This window comes from Rhyacophila brunnea, unplaced genomic scaffold, assembly GCF_057557595.1.
Source record: "Rhyacophila brunnea isolate RB1 unplaced genomic scaffold, BYU_Rbru_1.0 scaffold_10, whole genome shotgun sequence".
NCBI classification, from domain to species: domain Eukaryota; kingdom Metazoa; phylum Arthropoda; class Insecta; order Trichoptera; family Rhyacophilidae; genus Rhyacophila; species Rhyacophila brunnea.
The window spans coordinates 2,277,913-2,296,900 of NW_028232752.1; the positions used below are offsets into that span (position 1 = coordinate 2,277,913).

The 18,988-nt window shown below is 33.7% G+C and overlaps 1 protein-coding gene across 1 annotated transcript in view; it reads left to right on the top strand.

The window, feature by feature from the left end:
• Positions 1-2,762: 2,762 nt before the first annotated feature.
• Positions 2,763-18,988, top strand: part of Fas1 (fasciclin 1 Fas1 domain-containing) — a 45,121-nt gene continuing 28,895 nt past the window's right edge. The window contains exons 1-7 of the mRNA XM_085955141.1: positions 2,763-2,768; positions 3,341-3,479; positions 10,053-10,234; positions 11,159-11,292; positions 12,456-12,552; positions 13,206-13,383; positions 15,447-15,607. Coding sequence (XP_085811267.1) covers positions 2,763-2,768; positions 3,341-3,479; positions 10,053-10,234; positions 11,159-11,292; positions 12,456-12,552; positions 13,206-13,383; positions 15,447-15,607 — 897 coding nt within the window. The remainder of the gene's footprint in view (positions 2,769-3,340; positions 3,480-10,052; positions 10,235-11,158; positions 11,293-12,455; positions 12,553-13,205; positions 13,384-15,446; positions 15,608-18,988) is intronic.

The following is an 18,988-nucleotide window of genomic DNA, read 5'->3' on the forward strand; positions in this document are numbered from 1 at the left end:
CAACAACGGTCAACTTCGAAAGTTATTCAAAAATCACAAGAGGGTAGGAATAAAAAGACGTGAGTCCCATCCACGATTCGATCTATCAAAGAATTATTATCGAGGAAATTCGATTAACGCATGTTAGGCTCTCCGAACACGTGTTGGTTTTACTGCGTTTAGCACATAAATAGAAAGAAAATGGAGACTAAGATCGACCCCTTTTAGTTTGATGGTTCAAGTCGATGCTGTGTTATTATTATGTTATGGGTGATATTGATGAGATGGCAATAATATATTTTCTCGAATCCAATTGTGCCGATCCATTGATCTATTATGTAGGTTCTGCCCAAAAACGTTAAAGCAAATCTTCTCTATTAGACGTTGCCTAAAAATATTAAGAGCGTACACCCAATCCTCTTTTTACACGGGGGATACGTTCCAAAGATTACCTTGCAAAACAAAACCGTGTAAAAAAAGATAAGATGCCCATACAAAAATGGTAGATAGGTTCCATTACTTAAAATCAACTCAAAATACGAAATCCTTGAACTCAGAAATAAATGGAATTTATTTATTATTATTATACATTAAAATATTTATACATAAAAATACATAGTTTTCAATTTAAATTAAAATTATCATCGAGAAATATATTCATTCAGTCTCGTTACTTGACAATAAAGGTGCCCGTTTACTACTGTTTGTCTCTGGCGAAATATCACTAATCGCTGGAAATATTTAATGACGCTAACGCCGAAGCACGAGGCGCGTCTCTAATATCAAATCCGAAGTGACTGACTAGTGGCGCCATGTATGTACGTATGTATGTCTGGGCGGCATCCGGTGACAACATATTATTTATGCAGCAGTGGCGTGCGGTCCATTGCAACGCAATTTTTTGATTAATATGTACAATTTTAAACCGTGTTAAAGCAAAAAAAAGCAGTGTAAATAAAAGATATTTAAAAATAATTGGTACATTTTTTAAACCGTGCAAAAAGAGGATCGGGTGTACTTCAGTGAAACGGCAAATAATTTTCAACAGTAGGTGCGACGAAATTTCTCACTAGTCGCCAATCGGAGACTGACAGTCGAGGTGTCCGCACGTCGATTTGTTTTGGCATGGCGTCGGATGAAAATATTCTTAAATTGTGTAAAGATGACTAAAACCTATGTACCTATGTACCTATGTACTTAAAAAAGAAAACATGTCAATGAATATACTATTATTATTAGTAATATTACAATAAACATAACATTAAATGGACGCATGTTGGATTTTTATGACAAATTATATTTCGTTTAGCACGCGTCCGTTGCACAATCCGCGCATCGCCTAGCCACGATCTTTTTAGACCATGCCTCAACAGAAGTATAGCCATAATAAAGTGAAGCTGAATAATTACAAGATAAAAAGAACTTTTTATATACAACGTTTTTAAATTTTCTGTTGAATTATTATCCTCAATATGCTCAAACTTGTAATTGATATGAAGTAAATAAAAAACAAACAAACAAATACAGAATACTGAAATGTCATTTTGATTTCCATAGTAACGCACGTATATATTAATAATATATATAATATAATATTTAATATAAATAATATAATATAATAGTTGCTAGGACCACCCACTTAGCAACCAATAAAGTGGATTGGAAAACGGATTTCTTCCGAAATAATTTTTCACACAAAACAGAATTAACTGAAAATTAATTCAATTCTACTTAAAGATGGCTAAAAGTATTAAAAAAAATGTATTGGCATCGCGTTCTGATATATTCTAAGAGTTTAAAATGTCTAGCTAGTCGGGAAGTAATTTAAAATCGATTGCAAGATTTGTACTGGATAAACAACCACCGGACAAATAAGAATACGAGCTAATAAAAACGTTGTAAAAAATCACTCATGGACTAGTGTTAAAAAAATCTTTTTTGACCATATCCGATCCTAATAAGATCAGGCCTCCGCAGAGTGGAGGTTTGTATTAACAGATTTTTTATTCTACGAGACATATATGTTAGCCATTTACTGAACCTATCAGTTCCATACTCTGGTTCCAAATACACATTAACAAACAACACGTGAATTTTTCATACTCAAGATTTATACCTTGTAGCCACGACATTATAAACAGACACGTTACCGTTCAGATATCGTGTAGATGTTTCCTAGATAACCCCAGAAACTTGCGTAGCCCCTTGACAGTAGTGAAATACTATTGAAATAGCAGTGTAGTAATATTATACAATCACAAAAACACCCATACCTACTTGAGAAAGTCGCATAGATGTATTGTTATCTTTCCGGAAATCGAACCCGGAACACACGAACTGAGAACCCAGTGTTTTACGCATTACATACGAGAGTCGCTATGTGCATGCCTTCTTCTCCACGTGCCGTACCATAGCAACATAACAATACCATAAGCTTTAATTAACTAATTTTTTATTCAACGAATAATTCACAAGATTTAAGACTGTAATATTCTAATTATTGAACATACATAATTTTGAAAACACAAAAATCATTTTTCTATTGGTTATAATAGGATATTTTCACAGAAAGTGTTTTTCAAAATTATGTATGTTCTATAAACATTCCGAAAGACACCCTGCAGGAATCGAACCTGCATCTCTCGGGTATCGCGTCCACGCACATTGACCACAATGCTAAAGAAGTCATACTTAATTCCGTCAAATTTTAACTTGACTTTAACTCGTTAAAATTTGACGTAATTAAGTATGACTCCTTTGGCATTGTGGTCAATGTGCGTGGGATGCAGGTTCGATTGCTGCGGGGTTGTCTTACTTTTTTCAAAAAGATTTTTTCTATTGGTTATAATATATTTTCTCAGAAATGTTTTCAAAATTATGTATCTTCAATACCATAAGCATTTAAATGCAAATAATGTATAACCTGTGGAAGGACAATCAACAACAATTTTATTATTATAATATAAGATGGCAGCCAAATACACCGAACTATAATAATTATTTAGATATATAATTAGATGAATATCCCGTATGTCGTACATAATATTATTTTATAATTCCACCAAACCAAATAGTACCACACTAACTTACGTGATAGTATCATACCAAACTACTTGGTTAGGTATCTACTATTTTTTCCATCGATCATAGTAGTCGCTCCCTTCATGAGGGGCCAACTTAATCCTAATAGAAAAAGTTTAGAAGACCCCTAAAATAACTTACAAATAAGTAATAACGTCCATATGATCAATAATAATGCTCAATTTTATTAACTGTTTGTATTTTTTTGAATGCACGTAGGTCCATAATATTTTCATAGTGCAAACGACATAATAATAACAATTTTTCTCTCTGATTTCAGTTCTACGCCCTTCTGGAACGCAATCGCATCGCCAACAGCACCCTGCAGCTCAGACAGATAACCCTCTTCGCGCCGACCAACCAGGCCTTCCAGAGACATCCTGGCCCGATTGATGACAATCTGGTTCTGTACCACATCAGTAAGTAACGCAACAACAAAATCATTCTAAAACAACAAACAAATTACGAATGTTTCGGAAACTGAAGAAGTTAAACCACCTTAGGCTGGAACTCACATCTCTAGGACCACTCACATATTTTTCCATCACACACAGTCAACCGGTTTGATAACCAATGAAACATAATAATTGTATAATTATTAAATTCCCTGCATTTTTCTATCAGCTGACGTAGGATGCAGATTCAAATCACCTTTGTACAATATGCACCGCTTTATGGAACCATCTCTATGAAAATTCATTGAATACTCACTTAGGCGCTTGGCTCATGGAGAAACTAAACAAAACAAACTGGTTGCTGATGAAACTCATAAACTGGCCAATGACGAAACTCGCTTACAATAATAATCTCATAACCTCAAACTGTCAAACCAATTGTCTTTCCTACTTCATTCTAAGTTTTTTCTGTAATATCTTTACGGGAATATTCTGGCAGCCTATAATTATATAGGCAGGAGTATTTCTCAACATCTGCCACATATTTTAAATTAAAAATCGGTTCGCCCATCTTTGACTTTTGACTTGTTATTGCTTGTTTAGTCCAGTTCAGTGCTACCAATTTTGGCAATAAAATATGATTTTTTCATCGAATCTACTGATATTGGTAGTTGGTACCACTGTTTTATGAGTGACTGGGAGACTAGCATGCGCGTTTCTTCAGTTTCAGTCGCGATCGTTTTGAAACTGAGAGATTACAGTCTTGCCGTCAGCGAGCCACCATTGAAATACATTAGCTAGATACCAGCTGGAATTTTAGTTTCAGTCGCGTCTTTTTTGAGTATTCTCGTAAGCGGATGGCCTTAGGTTTCGGCTTATTTCTTAACATGTTTTATACATGATAAATGAAAGTATTTTCGCAAAATTATGTATCACGTCAACTACAATGTTCTACACGTATAAGTTGTTGTCCCTTCATTCCAATTAAACGCGGCAATATGTGCCTCGCCCTAGGTCGTGCTGCAACCCTCCGGCAATGCGAAGTGCGTCATTCTGTCCGGATATTGGCAATATTTCCGATGCGGAGGAAAACATTATTAATTCGCTCAGGGCGGACGTACAAATCACATTACCTGCGCACACTACCGGAAGTTGCGCCACCCTTGATATAGCACACTGACGAGGGCTCGGTACAAATTAATTCGACGTTTTGTTAAATTTAAAATCAAATTTACATGATTTTTTTTTCACTGTTTGTTTATCCACAAATAAACTATTATTTTTATTCCACGAATAAGACACAAGATTTCTAAATGTAACATTCTATAATTTGATAACATCTGACGCATATACACATCAGAAAAAATCATTTTGTAGAAAAAAAAAATACTACACCCGATGAGACTTTTAACACGCGCGTTAACATAATTTTACTTCCTACTTTAATTATAGTTTGTCAATTTATGGCTACGACCGTATGTTGTAGCTTAACCACTGGGGAATGCCAAAAGAAATGGCGTATTTCAAAAAAACACTACCTTATTCTTAGGTCAATAATTATTATAAAGCAATCAATATTCGTAGGATGTTTATCAAACTTGAATGGTCAAAGACATAGCTTATAATGAGTATCTATAGAATTATCTTCAAGTGTGTTAATCTTGCCGATTTTTTGAATAATAAAATGCCTAATTCTTGTCAAATTTGGGATCACAGAGATTATCAATATAATTTTTTATCGTGAATATTTTACTCAAATTATCTCGTCATAAATTATACTAATGGTTTTATAAATGCGTTTAAAAATTAATAAATGTAAAAAATCTTAACACCACTGCACATTCATGTACCGAAATATGACTATATTCTAAAACATTAGAGCGAGAGGTTTAAAAGAATACTACTTTATGTAACAAAAATACTTTATGCAGTCATCAAATGTTTAAAATAAATATAAAGGATAATAAGGCTTCAAAATTATATAAATAGATTATCTACAACGTTTAAGGAGTGTCCAGGATCATGGTTTGAAAATACAATAAAAACTCAATTTTGACCTACGCCGAGTATGTCCCCCCTTAAACCTGTATCTGCTGGATTCGCGACAGTATGCTCGTCCAATTAAACTACGGGCATCTTAGTTAATTACGATAATTTTAACTAGTATCTAGTTGTTGACATGAAATGCTTATCGAATTGCGTTATAATGTTGGCTATCGATTTTAATATTTTAAATTAAGGTAGGTATCGATTAATTCCTTAATTACTACCCGACGTCGTGGTTTACTCCATTATTTAATTTTTATAACGTACTTAGAACCTGCTGGATTCACGCCAGTATGTTTTTCCAATTAATTTCGTACTGAATGGTATTACAATTCGAGGAATTTGTTAGTAGGCCCACACGAGGATCCGTTTCGTCATGTCGTTACTTTTAATGTCAAAATCGTACTGAGCTGCAACTGTGCACACATCACCTCAAAACATGCATCACAATACGCACTTATTTTCAGTTATATTGAGGTAGATAAATTTTCTGTTGAATTATTATAAAAAACGCAAAATACTCCGTTTGGACCCACGTTGGAAAATAGGAACTACAGAATAAAAATGAACAACGAGTTGGAAGAGCTGATTAAACAGCAAACAATCATAAGATACTGTAAGTTCCAAAGACTACGATGGACGGGACATGTAGAGAAAATGTCTGAAGTTAGAGCGCCAAGGATCATGACGAAGTGGCTACCCCAACGGAAGAGACCCAGAGGCCGTCCAAGAAAGAGATGGGCTGACGCAGTAAAAGTGGACTGGCTTCATATAGGAAGACCCGGTAACTGGAGAAGTGTGGCGAGAGACCGGAGTGAGTTGAGAGCGGTTGTGGAGGAGGCCAAATCTCACCTCGGGATGTAGCGCCGTGGAAGAAGAGTTGAATTATTATGCTCAAACTTGTACTTGATATGATGAAAATAAAAAACAAGCAAACAATCAAATGAGTCGCTTAGAATCATAACTCACATATTGCAATTTTGTCGTTTTTTAGTTAAATATGCCAAGTGATTCTAAATGAATTAATCTATATACCGAAAAATAGTTGAGTATTAAAAGTCAATTTAAACCATGTGAAAATCGTTGACAAAGTTCATTGTTGGTGTAATATGTCGTATATTTCAAAGAATAGAGTTTTGTCACCAACGCCTTCCTAACCGATCGGGGAGCTCTATTTCTCATAGTATGCTGTATGTCTGCAACGTTAGGAGTATTAGGTATATATATTTTAAAAAAAAAGTTATTCGACTCTCTCACTCATTAATATTCTAGGGAGTTCAATACTGTTCTTCTAATTACAAAAAATAGTGCTCTGTTGGTTTTCAGCGATTATCTCAAAACTTGATTTTTGGAATATGTGAGTTATGATTCTAAGCGACTCAAATATAGAATACTGAAATGTCATTTAGACATTTCATTTTGATTTCCATAGTAACGCACGTATATATTAATAATTTAGTTGCTAGGACCACCCCCTTAGCAACCAATAATAGTCTTTTACTTTTTACAGATTTTTCCGAAATAACTTTCCATACAAAACAGAATTAACTGAAAATGAATTCAATTCTGCTTAAAGATGTCTAAAAGTATTAAAAGAATGCATTGGCATCGTGTTCTGATATATTCTAAAAGTTTAAAATGTCTATCTAGTCGGGGAGTTAGCTAAAAATCGATTGCAAGATTTGTACTGGACAAACAACCACCGGACAAACAAGAATACGAGTTAATAAAAGCGTTGTAAAATATAATGGACGCCCTACGTATCTGATATCACGTCATCACTACATAATGTTTCCGAAACAGTTTCTGTATATTGCACCAAAGTTATTAAAACGAAGTAAAAGTATAAACTACTTTTTTAATTGTCTTCTATTTTTATTTGTATCGTGTAATACGTATCGAAACAATGGCATACGTCCTCTGTTTATAACTTTTCCGACTGGTTTGTTTTTTGTCTATAGCATCCCACGGGGATATATTCCGTTCTGGATGTCATAAAAGATAGACAGATATTCTTACATCTATTGTAATATATCATTGCTATTATTTGACATTTTCCCTACATCACGTAATAAACAAACTGTTGTTTACCATGAGAAAAATTACTGTAAACAAAATTGACTACCATCTCCTCAAGAGATTCTGTTTGCTAGTAATTCATGAAAACCTATAAAACTGAAGATCACGAATGAGTCATGGCCATGATGAAGTATACGTAAATCATGTTTAGCGTAAATTAAGGGCATGAGAATTAAAAAGATCCAAGTGCATTGGAAATCTAAAGCTAAATATGCTATTTATTGTAAACCATTTTTAACGCTATTTAGGTAGGGGAGACCGGGGACAATTGAAACACTTTGGGTTTTAGAATTTTCTTCTCCTTACATATTTCAAACTTCAATAATTTTAAGTAAGATATTGATGTCATGTCTATTCTAGTTTCTGTGTTTATTTTTATATATGGTCTACAACCATGCATCAAAGAGATATTACAAAAACAGTGAAGATTGGGAACGAGTTTCAATTGCCCCCGTGCCTGCGACAATTGAAACACATACTGGGGACAATTATTGAAACAGTACTTAGATTCTATGGCGTCTTTAGTGCTAATAATAAGAAAACAGATTTATTTAATTACATTTTATTGTCAATTAAAGTAAACATTGAAAAAAAATGTAACAACACAATAAGTAATATTAAAGCAAGTAGGTAGTTGGTAAGAAATAGTAACGAGACTAAAAAGTAATAGTAAAAATTGATTCTGATAAGCAATTGTAACATGTATAGTTAATATAGTAAGTATAGTAACATTAGAAATATGTTTCTAACGTCCCCACCTTAGATTGTTTCTATTGTCCCCGCACCATTTTTTTAACCATTAATTATTTTGTTAACAACGATCAATTGCAATAATGTAAGCTATTCCACCTAAAGTTAATAGACAAATAAATATGTTAATATAATTGAAATTATCTGAATAACGTTTTTGTATCTTCAGTCACACTTTTTCGATAAACGCAAAAGTGGGAATAACGTTTTTGTGAGGTATACAGGTCCGCTCTGGACTGCGCTCGACGTACGACTGCTGAGCGGCAGAAGCTCCCAATTAGGGATTCCAATCCCGGGATCCCGAGCTATTTTCGATACCTATGAATCCCGGGATTGATAAACATAATCCCGGGATTTCGGGATTGATTTTTTATGAATTTTTATGGAAAATAAAATATAACAAAAAAAATACTTTAAAATAAAAAATAACTACATTAGAAATAAACTGAGTTTGAATGAAGTTTGATTTATACCCATGTGTAGGTTGCCGATTCATTTAATTTTTTCAATACGTAATTAAAACACATCGCTCATTTTTATGTCGTCAATGAGTTTTTGAAGTTTCATTGAATTAGTGTGTCGTTGTCATTTATTAGTGTGTACCTATTCATTAGTAGTAAATATCGTACTATCGAGTATACCTGACGAGTGTGCTCTTTTTATCAGATCTCCACAGCCTACCTCTTTCCAAAAGTCACCCTTCGCCACTGGTAATTATGGTGTCAATTTGAAAGAACCAAAGTAGGTAATACAGTAACAATCATTTCATCATTTCTACCCACAAAAATGGCTGTACCAAATAAAAAAAAACAAATACTTGGTAGAGCTAATAGTAGTAATTCTGGCAGACAATTTCAAAATTGGTGGACCGAAATTGATTGGGTAATTGAAAAAAATAATCAATCTATATGTGTGCTTTGTTCTTTGAGTTATATCTAGAGCATCGTCATAAGAGGATTCTTAAAAACTATTTTTTCCCCCATGAAAAACTGCTCGGCACGTCAGACAGTCGAAAAATAATATTTGGGAAATTTTGACACGCGTACGTAAAAAGGTTCGCTAACCCTGAACTAAGCTAACTTATTTTATTATTAACAGAGCCTGAAATGTTAAAAATAATAGATTTTGATGAATTGTGATTTCAATAAAAATCCGTTTTAATAAGTTGGACTTTCGGGGCCCCAAATGCGTATTAACTCAGTGCCCCTTCAATTATAAATCCAACCCTGTGTTTAGTCTCCAAGTCCTCATTTTCCAATGACATTAATATGGACGAATCATCTGGGAATAAAAATGACACTCACTTTTTTGTCGGGTCTGCCGAATGGCATAATCTGCTCTAACGCCATTACAATAAAGGTGATATTGCTATAAATTCCCGATGCTTTTAGTCGGGTCTGCCGAACGGTTCGGTTCGAACGGGTTCGCTCAAATTAACATTGACACTAGAAACACTATTCTAACGCCATTACAATAAAGGTGATATTGCTATAAATTCCCGATGCGTGATATCGCATAATGGAAATTCCGTGACGTCTACCTATACATGTGCGAATGTCGCTGTGCGTGAATTTAATTGCTAGCTACTGTATTGAGTGCGTTGTCCATTAATAATGTCATTGTCATTTTCACTACTTTACATCCTTGAGACATGGCCTACTCAACTTTCACATGTGAGAGGAACATAATCCTAAAGTAAATTGTGTTTTCTTTCATTTGCAGTAAACCAGGCGGTAACTCTGGACCAGTTAATGCACTCAGTGAACTCGGACTTAGATGGAAGTCCACCGCTGTGGATCACAAGGAAACAAGATAAGCACCACGATGATATCTACATCAACAACGCCCGGGTCCTGGCCTCCCGCTCCAACCACATGTCCACCAATTCGATGAACAAGAAACAGGTGAGAATACACAGTGTTATATTAGTTAAGCCATCCATTTTTGATGTATGTTTTTCAATGTTTATAGTATATAGTGATTCCTAACCTTTTTAGTCGACAAAACCATTTTTTTTAAATAACTAGGGGAATCAAATGACCTACTATATTTTTATAGTCAGGCTGTGAAACGAAATTGTAAATATCGATAGTAATAGGTACTAATAATTATTGCTCATATTTCGAATGCGTCATATGCGTTCAATGCGTCGAAAATAAAGAATGTTGCATATTGAAATAAATAGTAATAATTTGAATGAAATATATAATCAAAATTTTTCATATTTTATTGCAAATAGGTTACCGCATTGCATTGGAAGATAATCATTAGGTGCGTACTGACTGAGCGAGCAGCCTCGCGTAGTCGCGAGGCAGCTTTGCCATAAATAATAATTATACTTACGTAAAAGCCTCGCGAGGCAAAATGCTCAATCAGTACACGACTCGCCCGAGGCAGACGCACGCGGCGCCTCGCCCAAGCATTGCCACGACCCGTTCCAATCGTTCTCGGTTTATCAATGCTCAAAGGTGCTGCACGCGGCTGCCTCGCGTGACGTTAATTTTTTTGCGAGCTGCCTCGCGCAGCAAATGCCCGAGGCTAATCGCTCAGTCAGTACGCGCCTAATAATTATCACTACCAACGTTATTCGCAATTCAGTTCCAAGGCTTCAATATAGTCGACCCCTACTTGGTTATTCTAATAATTTGCCATAGTCCAAATTCATTCATTCCCCGCCACTAAATGCTCAAATTACAACACGAAAAACTAGCGATTGCAACTCTATTGCAACGCTTACAAGTCGTTTACATTGTTTACTACACCCAACAGGAAATTTTTCGCCACTGATGCACACACTCTTTAACAGATGATATTATTTGTTCTTGCAGGTTCTCCACGTGATTGATGATGTGCTGGTTCCGATTTCACCGTCAGGCACTTCAGCGGATCCCCTCTACAACCCTGACGCTTATCAGTTCCTATCCCGCTCCGAAGATTTCGACATTGGCACCCACCGTGTCAGGTACGTACCTACTACACCACAGGTAGTCAACCTTTTTATACCTACCGCCCACTTTTGTATTTCTGTAGTAAAATTTTCGGTGCAGTTCGGTTATGAGGAATGCAGCGGAAAACACATTTTGAAAATACCCAATATACCGGATTATTTGTTAGATTAACCTAACCAAACCTAACCCAACCTAACCTAACCTAAACTAACCTAAATTAACAAATAATCCAGTATATCGGGTATTTTCAAAATGTGTTTTCCGCTGTATTCCTCATAACCGAACTGTACCAAATTTTCTAACCGCCCACCAGTTCTACAGTAATGGTGATTTATAAAGTAGGGAAGTAACTACACATTTAATAACATAATCATCATCAGCCGGAGTCGATCCACTGGTGGATGAAGGCCTCCCGTAGCTCCCTTGATTCTTCTCTGTCCGCAGTTCTTCGCTGCTGCGTACACCCTTCGAACTTAATGAGTTTATCTATCTAGCGGGTTTTAAGATGCCCCTGTGGTTGTTTAGTGCACCATGGATACTGTATGACGGCATTTGTCCAGTGGGTTGTCAACTCACCGAGCGACATGCCCAGTCCATTGCCATTTCATCTGTTTAGCGACCTCTATCACATCGTATACTCTTGTCTGCTTCCTTATCCATTAGTTTATTTTGTGATCTTTACGCGATATGCCTTACATGCACCTTTACATGCCACGTTGCGCTACTCGTAATTTTTGGATTTCTCCTAAATTAAGAGTCCATGTATCACACACATACGTGAGCGTTGGTAGTACACATTGGTTGAACACTTTACGACTACTTTTAAAACACAACGGGAGGTCACTTTTGAAGATACCATTCAGGCACCCAAATCCACTCCATGTCAGTTTGTTCTTTTAGCAAACTTGTCATACATACCACCATCAATTGACATTTGTTGTCCAAAATAGACGTATAGAGTTGTTGGCGGAGGCTTAAATGAATTTAACACTATGCATAATTTTTTTAAACCATGACCATATTTCAGTATAATTTTTCCCTGAGCAATTTGTATATTATTTCTGTGACTCAGTGTTTGAGAAACGCTGACCTATTGACTATGCAGGGTACTTATTTACATATATTTTTATAGCGTTATTATTATAGAAAATGTGTAGCAAAATATTATTATTTACAGATCTTTCCGCCAGAAAGTTATACAAATCAAGAAACAAAACATCTACACGAATGAAGGGCGCCATACTTTTTTCATACCCGTTGATGAAGGTTTCAAGGTATGTAACACTCTTCACAAAGAGTTGAACACATAATTGATGAATACAGATGAATAAGTCAAAATACCACCTGTGTCAATTGTAATTTATATTATTATACTTAATGTGGTTTTTAATTAAGGGGGGAGTCATGACAGCAGAGGCACCTAGCGTAAAAATACGAAGCTTGCAATTTGAGACATTTTTTGATAATTTACAATTTCAAATGTATTAATTAATAAATATGTATCTGAAAACATTAAAAAAAAAAATATTTTTTTTTATGTCAAAGATAAACTTCAATTTATTGTAAAAAAATGTGAATTCGTTGCAGGGGCATATCTTATTATTACATTATAATATATTAATGTCATATTTATTATCAACATTTAGTTTATTAAGTTATCAATTTTTGACCATTTAGATTTTTGACAAATTCATCGTTTTAATATTTTTTATATTTATTTTAAAAAAACATCGATTCACCCATGCCTAATACATACTATTTTGTCAACTCGCAAAACACTGCCATCTATTTTTAAAAGTGTTAACTATCAAAACAGTGCCATCTGTTTTTTAGTAGTATCAACTATTTAACCACTGCCATCTGTTTCTTAGTAGCATTAACTAACACCGTAATATTCTTTGTAAATTTAACACTTCTATTTGTGCAGCCACAACCTCGACCTGAAATGATCGACGCCAAAGTCATCGACGGACACGTCATCCCGAACATGGTGCTGTTCACGAAGCCAACTGACGGAGATTATCCCTTCCAAACCCTCGCATTCACCGACAACCTGAAAGTCACCATTTCTTTTACCACCACCCAGGACGGACAGGAAACACAAAGTGGGTTATATTATAATCGTCAATTACTATTATAACTTCGTCTGTTTTACAAAGAACACAAGCACACCATTTTCCATTTTCACATGTGTTCTATAGATATACCATCATAAATCGTCATGTGTTCGAATTTAGAACTAATCTCATTCCAATATAAAAGTATTGAATGATATGTCAAATGTTAGCATGTGGCGCCCTCACTCAGCCGCCAACTTATACTGGTGAATCAATAATAATTAATGTTAATTGTTTTTCTTTACCTCTTTCATTATAAATGCAATGAATTATCCTTATTAAAATACATACTGCCAACATTGTAAATAAATAATAATACAATCAAGTCAGCGAACGAAAGCCTACTACACCCAACCTTAAATCGTGCTTTACGACCCAATTGTAAAGTCTGTATTTACCTACGCCTCGGAAACCTGGATGTTAATTTTATGTGATGGACGAGCTTTGAACATTTTATCTTTTTGCTAGTTGGGTCTATCTCACGCACTCAGGGCAATCCACATATTATTACGTCACGCTCTAGGGGGGGAGGACTGATATAATGTTGATGATTTGTAACGAAGGGGGAGAGTGTGTCAGAAAAAATGTAATGTCACAAAGTCAACAAAAAATTTAAGGGAATTTATTGATAAATATTTTAAATAAATCATTTTTTCTCTTTCTCAACGCTTAAGGAGGAGTGTCAAAAATGTGACATAATATAGACAGGGAAATAAAAGGTTATATGACGTAATGTGACGATGAGGGGGGGGTTAAAATATAGCCAAAATCGAGTGACGTCTTTTATGGACGACCCCTCACGGGGGCTGAGATGGTAAAATGAATGCCTATGAAGCTGTAGTTCGGGGATAGATCCGCGGCTGTGCAAATAAAAATCCATATTTTAAAATACCAAAAATCAAACAAAATTCAACTTAAAATAATTATGACTTTGCTAGCACTTTTTCTACATTTACCCTTAGCCACTGCACATTATATCGTCACTGTTCTGGCAGGACACTAATTCGAAAGAATGACATATTGAGTTAGTTATACCAAAATGTTCCTTATTTCAAACTTTACCGTCTGGAAACCTTCTTAATAAATAAACAGTCTTTATTTTAAAGTCATCCTTTTTACGATTACTTAATCAACTCACATGATAGACCAGTTCAAACATTTTAAAAGCTTCAAAGTCAAATTACTCAAAACTAGTATTCTCCAGTTAGTGTGTTCTGCCAGAACGGAGACGATATTATGGACAATTAAATCAATAATATAATTATTTACCCTCCATTTGTAAAAGGACAGTACTAACCAAATCTGGTAGTTATGTATTCAAAACGAAAGTGAATTGTAAATATTTAATAAATTACTTTTTCTTTTGATTATATTTACTTTAGTAAATAGTTATATTATATTTTTAGGAATATTTTACTATGGAGATAACTGGTTTTGATTTCCATCTTAATTATTTATCAAGCCTTCTTATCAATACATTGCTTTCAAACTTCAAATGTAACCATGTTGTTCCAAAAATAAATTACTAATGCACCTGCGCATCTATTCTATACACAAGACTGCTATCGAGGGAAGTTTTTCATTCTTTGTATCGAAGTATTAGCACTTATTGTAACAATTAAAATAAGTTAGTTGTAATTGTTACAATAAGTGCTATGTTTTAACAACACCTCTCTTGGATGTGATAAATTTTAGAGCGAAATAGACAGTTTTGACTGTTTAGACAGCTAACTAATTGTATTTGTTACAATAAGTGCTAATACTTTGATTAAAAAAATGAAAAACTACATTTGATAGCTGCCGAAAGCGGCCTATAGCAGTCTTGTGTATAGAATAGATGCGCTGATATAGAACTTTGTTGCCCTGATATATCATACACCATAAAGAATTTTTAATATCTTGTAACACAGTTTTAAGGAGTTATTATTTTGCCATAATTATTTTGTTACCAAAAAGTTAAAATCAACCAAAATGACAGATGATACCTTGTTGTTCTAAGGTCATGACATAACGTTTATTTGTTACTCAATCATGTGTCCATATGATTTCAGCTTACGTCAAGTCCAACACGATTCTCGGCGACTCGAAACATTCTCCGGGAGTGGTCCTCGCCGATATTGTTAAGGCCAATATTCCCGTACGAAACGGTGTCGTTCATCTCATTCAGCGACCTTTGATGGTCGTTGACACATCAGTTTCACAATTCTTAGAGGTCAGTCAGTGGTCACCTTCTCCTTAAAAATAATAGCAATTAACAATACAGAGATACTTAATTGTCAAAGTATATTATCAGTTTAGTATTGTTTGTATTTGTAAAAGAACTATTTAAAATATATTACCTTTTACTAATCTTCATTTTTATAATATTATGAACAAATAGATTATTATATTAATACTTTCGACCGAAGGTACTTGATGGAATTTGAATTTAAATTCTAATGGATTCAAGCTCTGTACTATTCCATTTAAGTCGTTTTTTGCGACCCGGGTTTCGCCTTTCGGCATCTTCAGGCGTCGTGTACACTCACCAAAGGCAAATACACACTGACAACGAACACCCTTAACTCTAACTTATATAGTAAATCAATACAATAAAGTAGGTAAAAACTCCATTACCTACCTATTTAGTCAGAAATTACAACAAAAAATACAATAAACAAATTATGAATAACTGAAGTAAAAAACCTAATTAGTAAAAACCCTCTCTTATTAATAACAATACACTGGACAGCATATTATTATAATAAATCGTCAAACCTAATAATAGGTCAAAATTCTTTAACAATAAAAATACTACACTCAAGAGGTGTAAATCGTCAATTCTAAGAAAAAATAATTAATCGAGTTAACTAATGAGATATTAGTCTTTAATAATACTCTTACAAGGTACCTACTTTTAAAACATTATTTTTTATATAAGTTAGAGTTAAGGGTGTTCGTTGTCAGTGTGTATTTGCCTTTGGTGAGTGTACACGACGCCTGAAGATGCCGAAAGGCGAAACCCGGGTCGCAAAAAATGACTTAAATGGAATAGTACAGAGCTTGAATCCATTAGAATTTAAATAGATTATTACCAACAAATACAAACAATCGCTAAATAAAATACTTTGTTTATAACTCTACCTATCATTCTAATTTTTGAACAAGCAAGGAAGAAATTCTATCCGGCATTAATACTAATGTTTTAATTCAATAAACATCAATTTTTCTTTATCATCTTTCCAATAAAGACATCTGACAACATGTTCATTATGTACCTATAATTGTAATTAGTATACATAATATACATAAATGTATTTAAATTTATAAATAAAATTAGATTTGTGTAAATTTAATTTAATCAGATTGTCAACTGTCTCCAGTTAAGCATATTCATAATACGTATATCAAAAGAAATAATTAATAACATTGTCTATATATCGGAATAAAATTGGTCAGTATCGATTTCTCTACCATCAAACTGCATAATAATGTTATTCAAAAAAGTAGATTAACTTTCATCAAAAATGGTAGAGAAACAATCAGGCCAACATACACAATAATGACAATCGACAATAAATATTTGCAGTAAAATAGAATTGAATCTTAAATACGCATTAAATGAATCGGGGTATAAAATATTCTAATTATACTAGCAGGCTCGATGGCACGAACCAATTATTGTGCATCAACCTTAAATAGGCATTACATGCTACAATTCAGACGCTACGGTTTATAGCATTTATATTAGTTATTATAAATTAACAAAATGAAAACTTTTAGTTACCTAGCTTGATGTATATGTTACGCCGAATGTGCGAAATTGACTATTACATGAAATGGGCAAAATTTTGGCTAATTCATGTAATAGTCAAGCCTGTTGCCTTATTCATGGATTAGGTAATTTTTCTGCTGAGTACATGAATTCGCCACGGTATGGAATTCTTAAACTGTCAACATGACAGCAGAAAAAGTAAATTTAATACGGATGGTTTTATTAGTTATAATTGGACATAATATAATATTATTATTATTAGGTTAGGTTAGGTTAGGTTAGGTTTTGTAATTCTGAATTAAATTATTCAACTGAATATCCATTTTGAGGTTAGCTATCAAGTGTCAACAAACTATCACAAACATTCAATCGACCAAGCACGAATCAAATCACGAAAATACTTTTCAATAAAATTCTTCCGTTATCATATTATAGTTCTAGATTTCTTTGCGCATAGTAAATAGATATGAAAGTCATTGCAGTTACATATTGATTGGTATATATTTATATTATAATCAATGACATTTGTTTAGTTTGATTAGTTGCAAAAAATACCACCAGAGCGCAATCATCTATTTTGACCATAGATAATATATGTACATTTTGACCAATGCACGAGCATTTTGATACATTTAGTTTAGTTGCAAAAAATACCACCGTAGCGCTACTATCTAATTTGTCCAAGACATGAACTAGACAGAAAAATTACTGCCGAATTCACGCACTCTCCAGATATTTTGTCTAATTCATGAATAAGGTAACGGGCTTGCATTTTTCATGATTTAGGCAAAATTTTGCCCATTTCATGTAATATTCAATTTCGCACAATCGGCGTAACATATATACTAATCTCTATTTAAACATTAAACTAATAGAGATTATATTTGAATAAGTAATAGGTTGCCAATTGTTTTTAACAGCATATCTATTAATTTTGTTTTTAATTATTATTGTATCGTAAAATAATGAATAAAGTCAGACAGCTACAATAGTCTGAATGTAACCTAACCTAACTTAACTGTCAAGTTGCTTACAACTCAATTAAAAGATTCAAAATGGCACATCTCATTCATGCCAGACAGTCAGTGGCCTCTTGTGTAATTTGAATATATTAAGAATCCTGAAAGTTTTTTTTCTCTCATAAGACAAATAGTGAATTATATCTTGCGACTTTCAACCGATAGAAGATTTTATATTACTGCAAATGTTTCAGCCATGCCATGTTCATCAGAAAATTGTTGTTTTGCTCAATGTTGACTGGAGAATTAGGAAGATAACAGCTTGTCTGATCCATTAAATGTCTTCACAGCTTTGACGTTCATAATATGCACACAGCGTTATTAGGAATCAGCTGGAATAAACAATCTATCGGCCGCCATTTATTAATGATATTTCATTTACATTGTAGTTTATTTACAGTTGAAAAAGTTTGTGTTTCATTAATATATTCACATTAATATGATAATTTTGTTTTTCGTTGATTATTGTTTATTAAAAATGTACCTATTTTATTGGTTTTAATACCAACTGAAATCATTGCATTTGACAAGTAAACTGTCAAGTTTATTTTATCAGATCAAACCCAACAGGCATTGAGCTGATTCTGTAATACATATTATTATGACATAATCACAACATAATAAATTTTGTGCATATTCTGCAATCAACAAGATTGTATTTGCTTCAGATATATTTTAAATAATGTATTTCTGATGATTCTTTACTAATAACATAATAATATATTGTATTATCAACCTCGATCGCAGCTAACATATACTTTTCTTTCTTCTGTTATTTTATTTTTCTCTTCTCTAATCTTTCTTGCGCTAACATAAATAT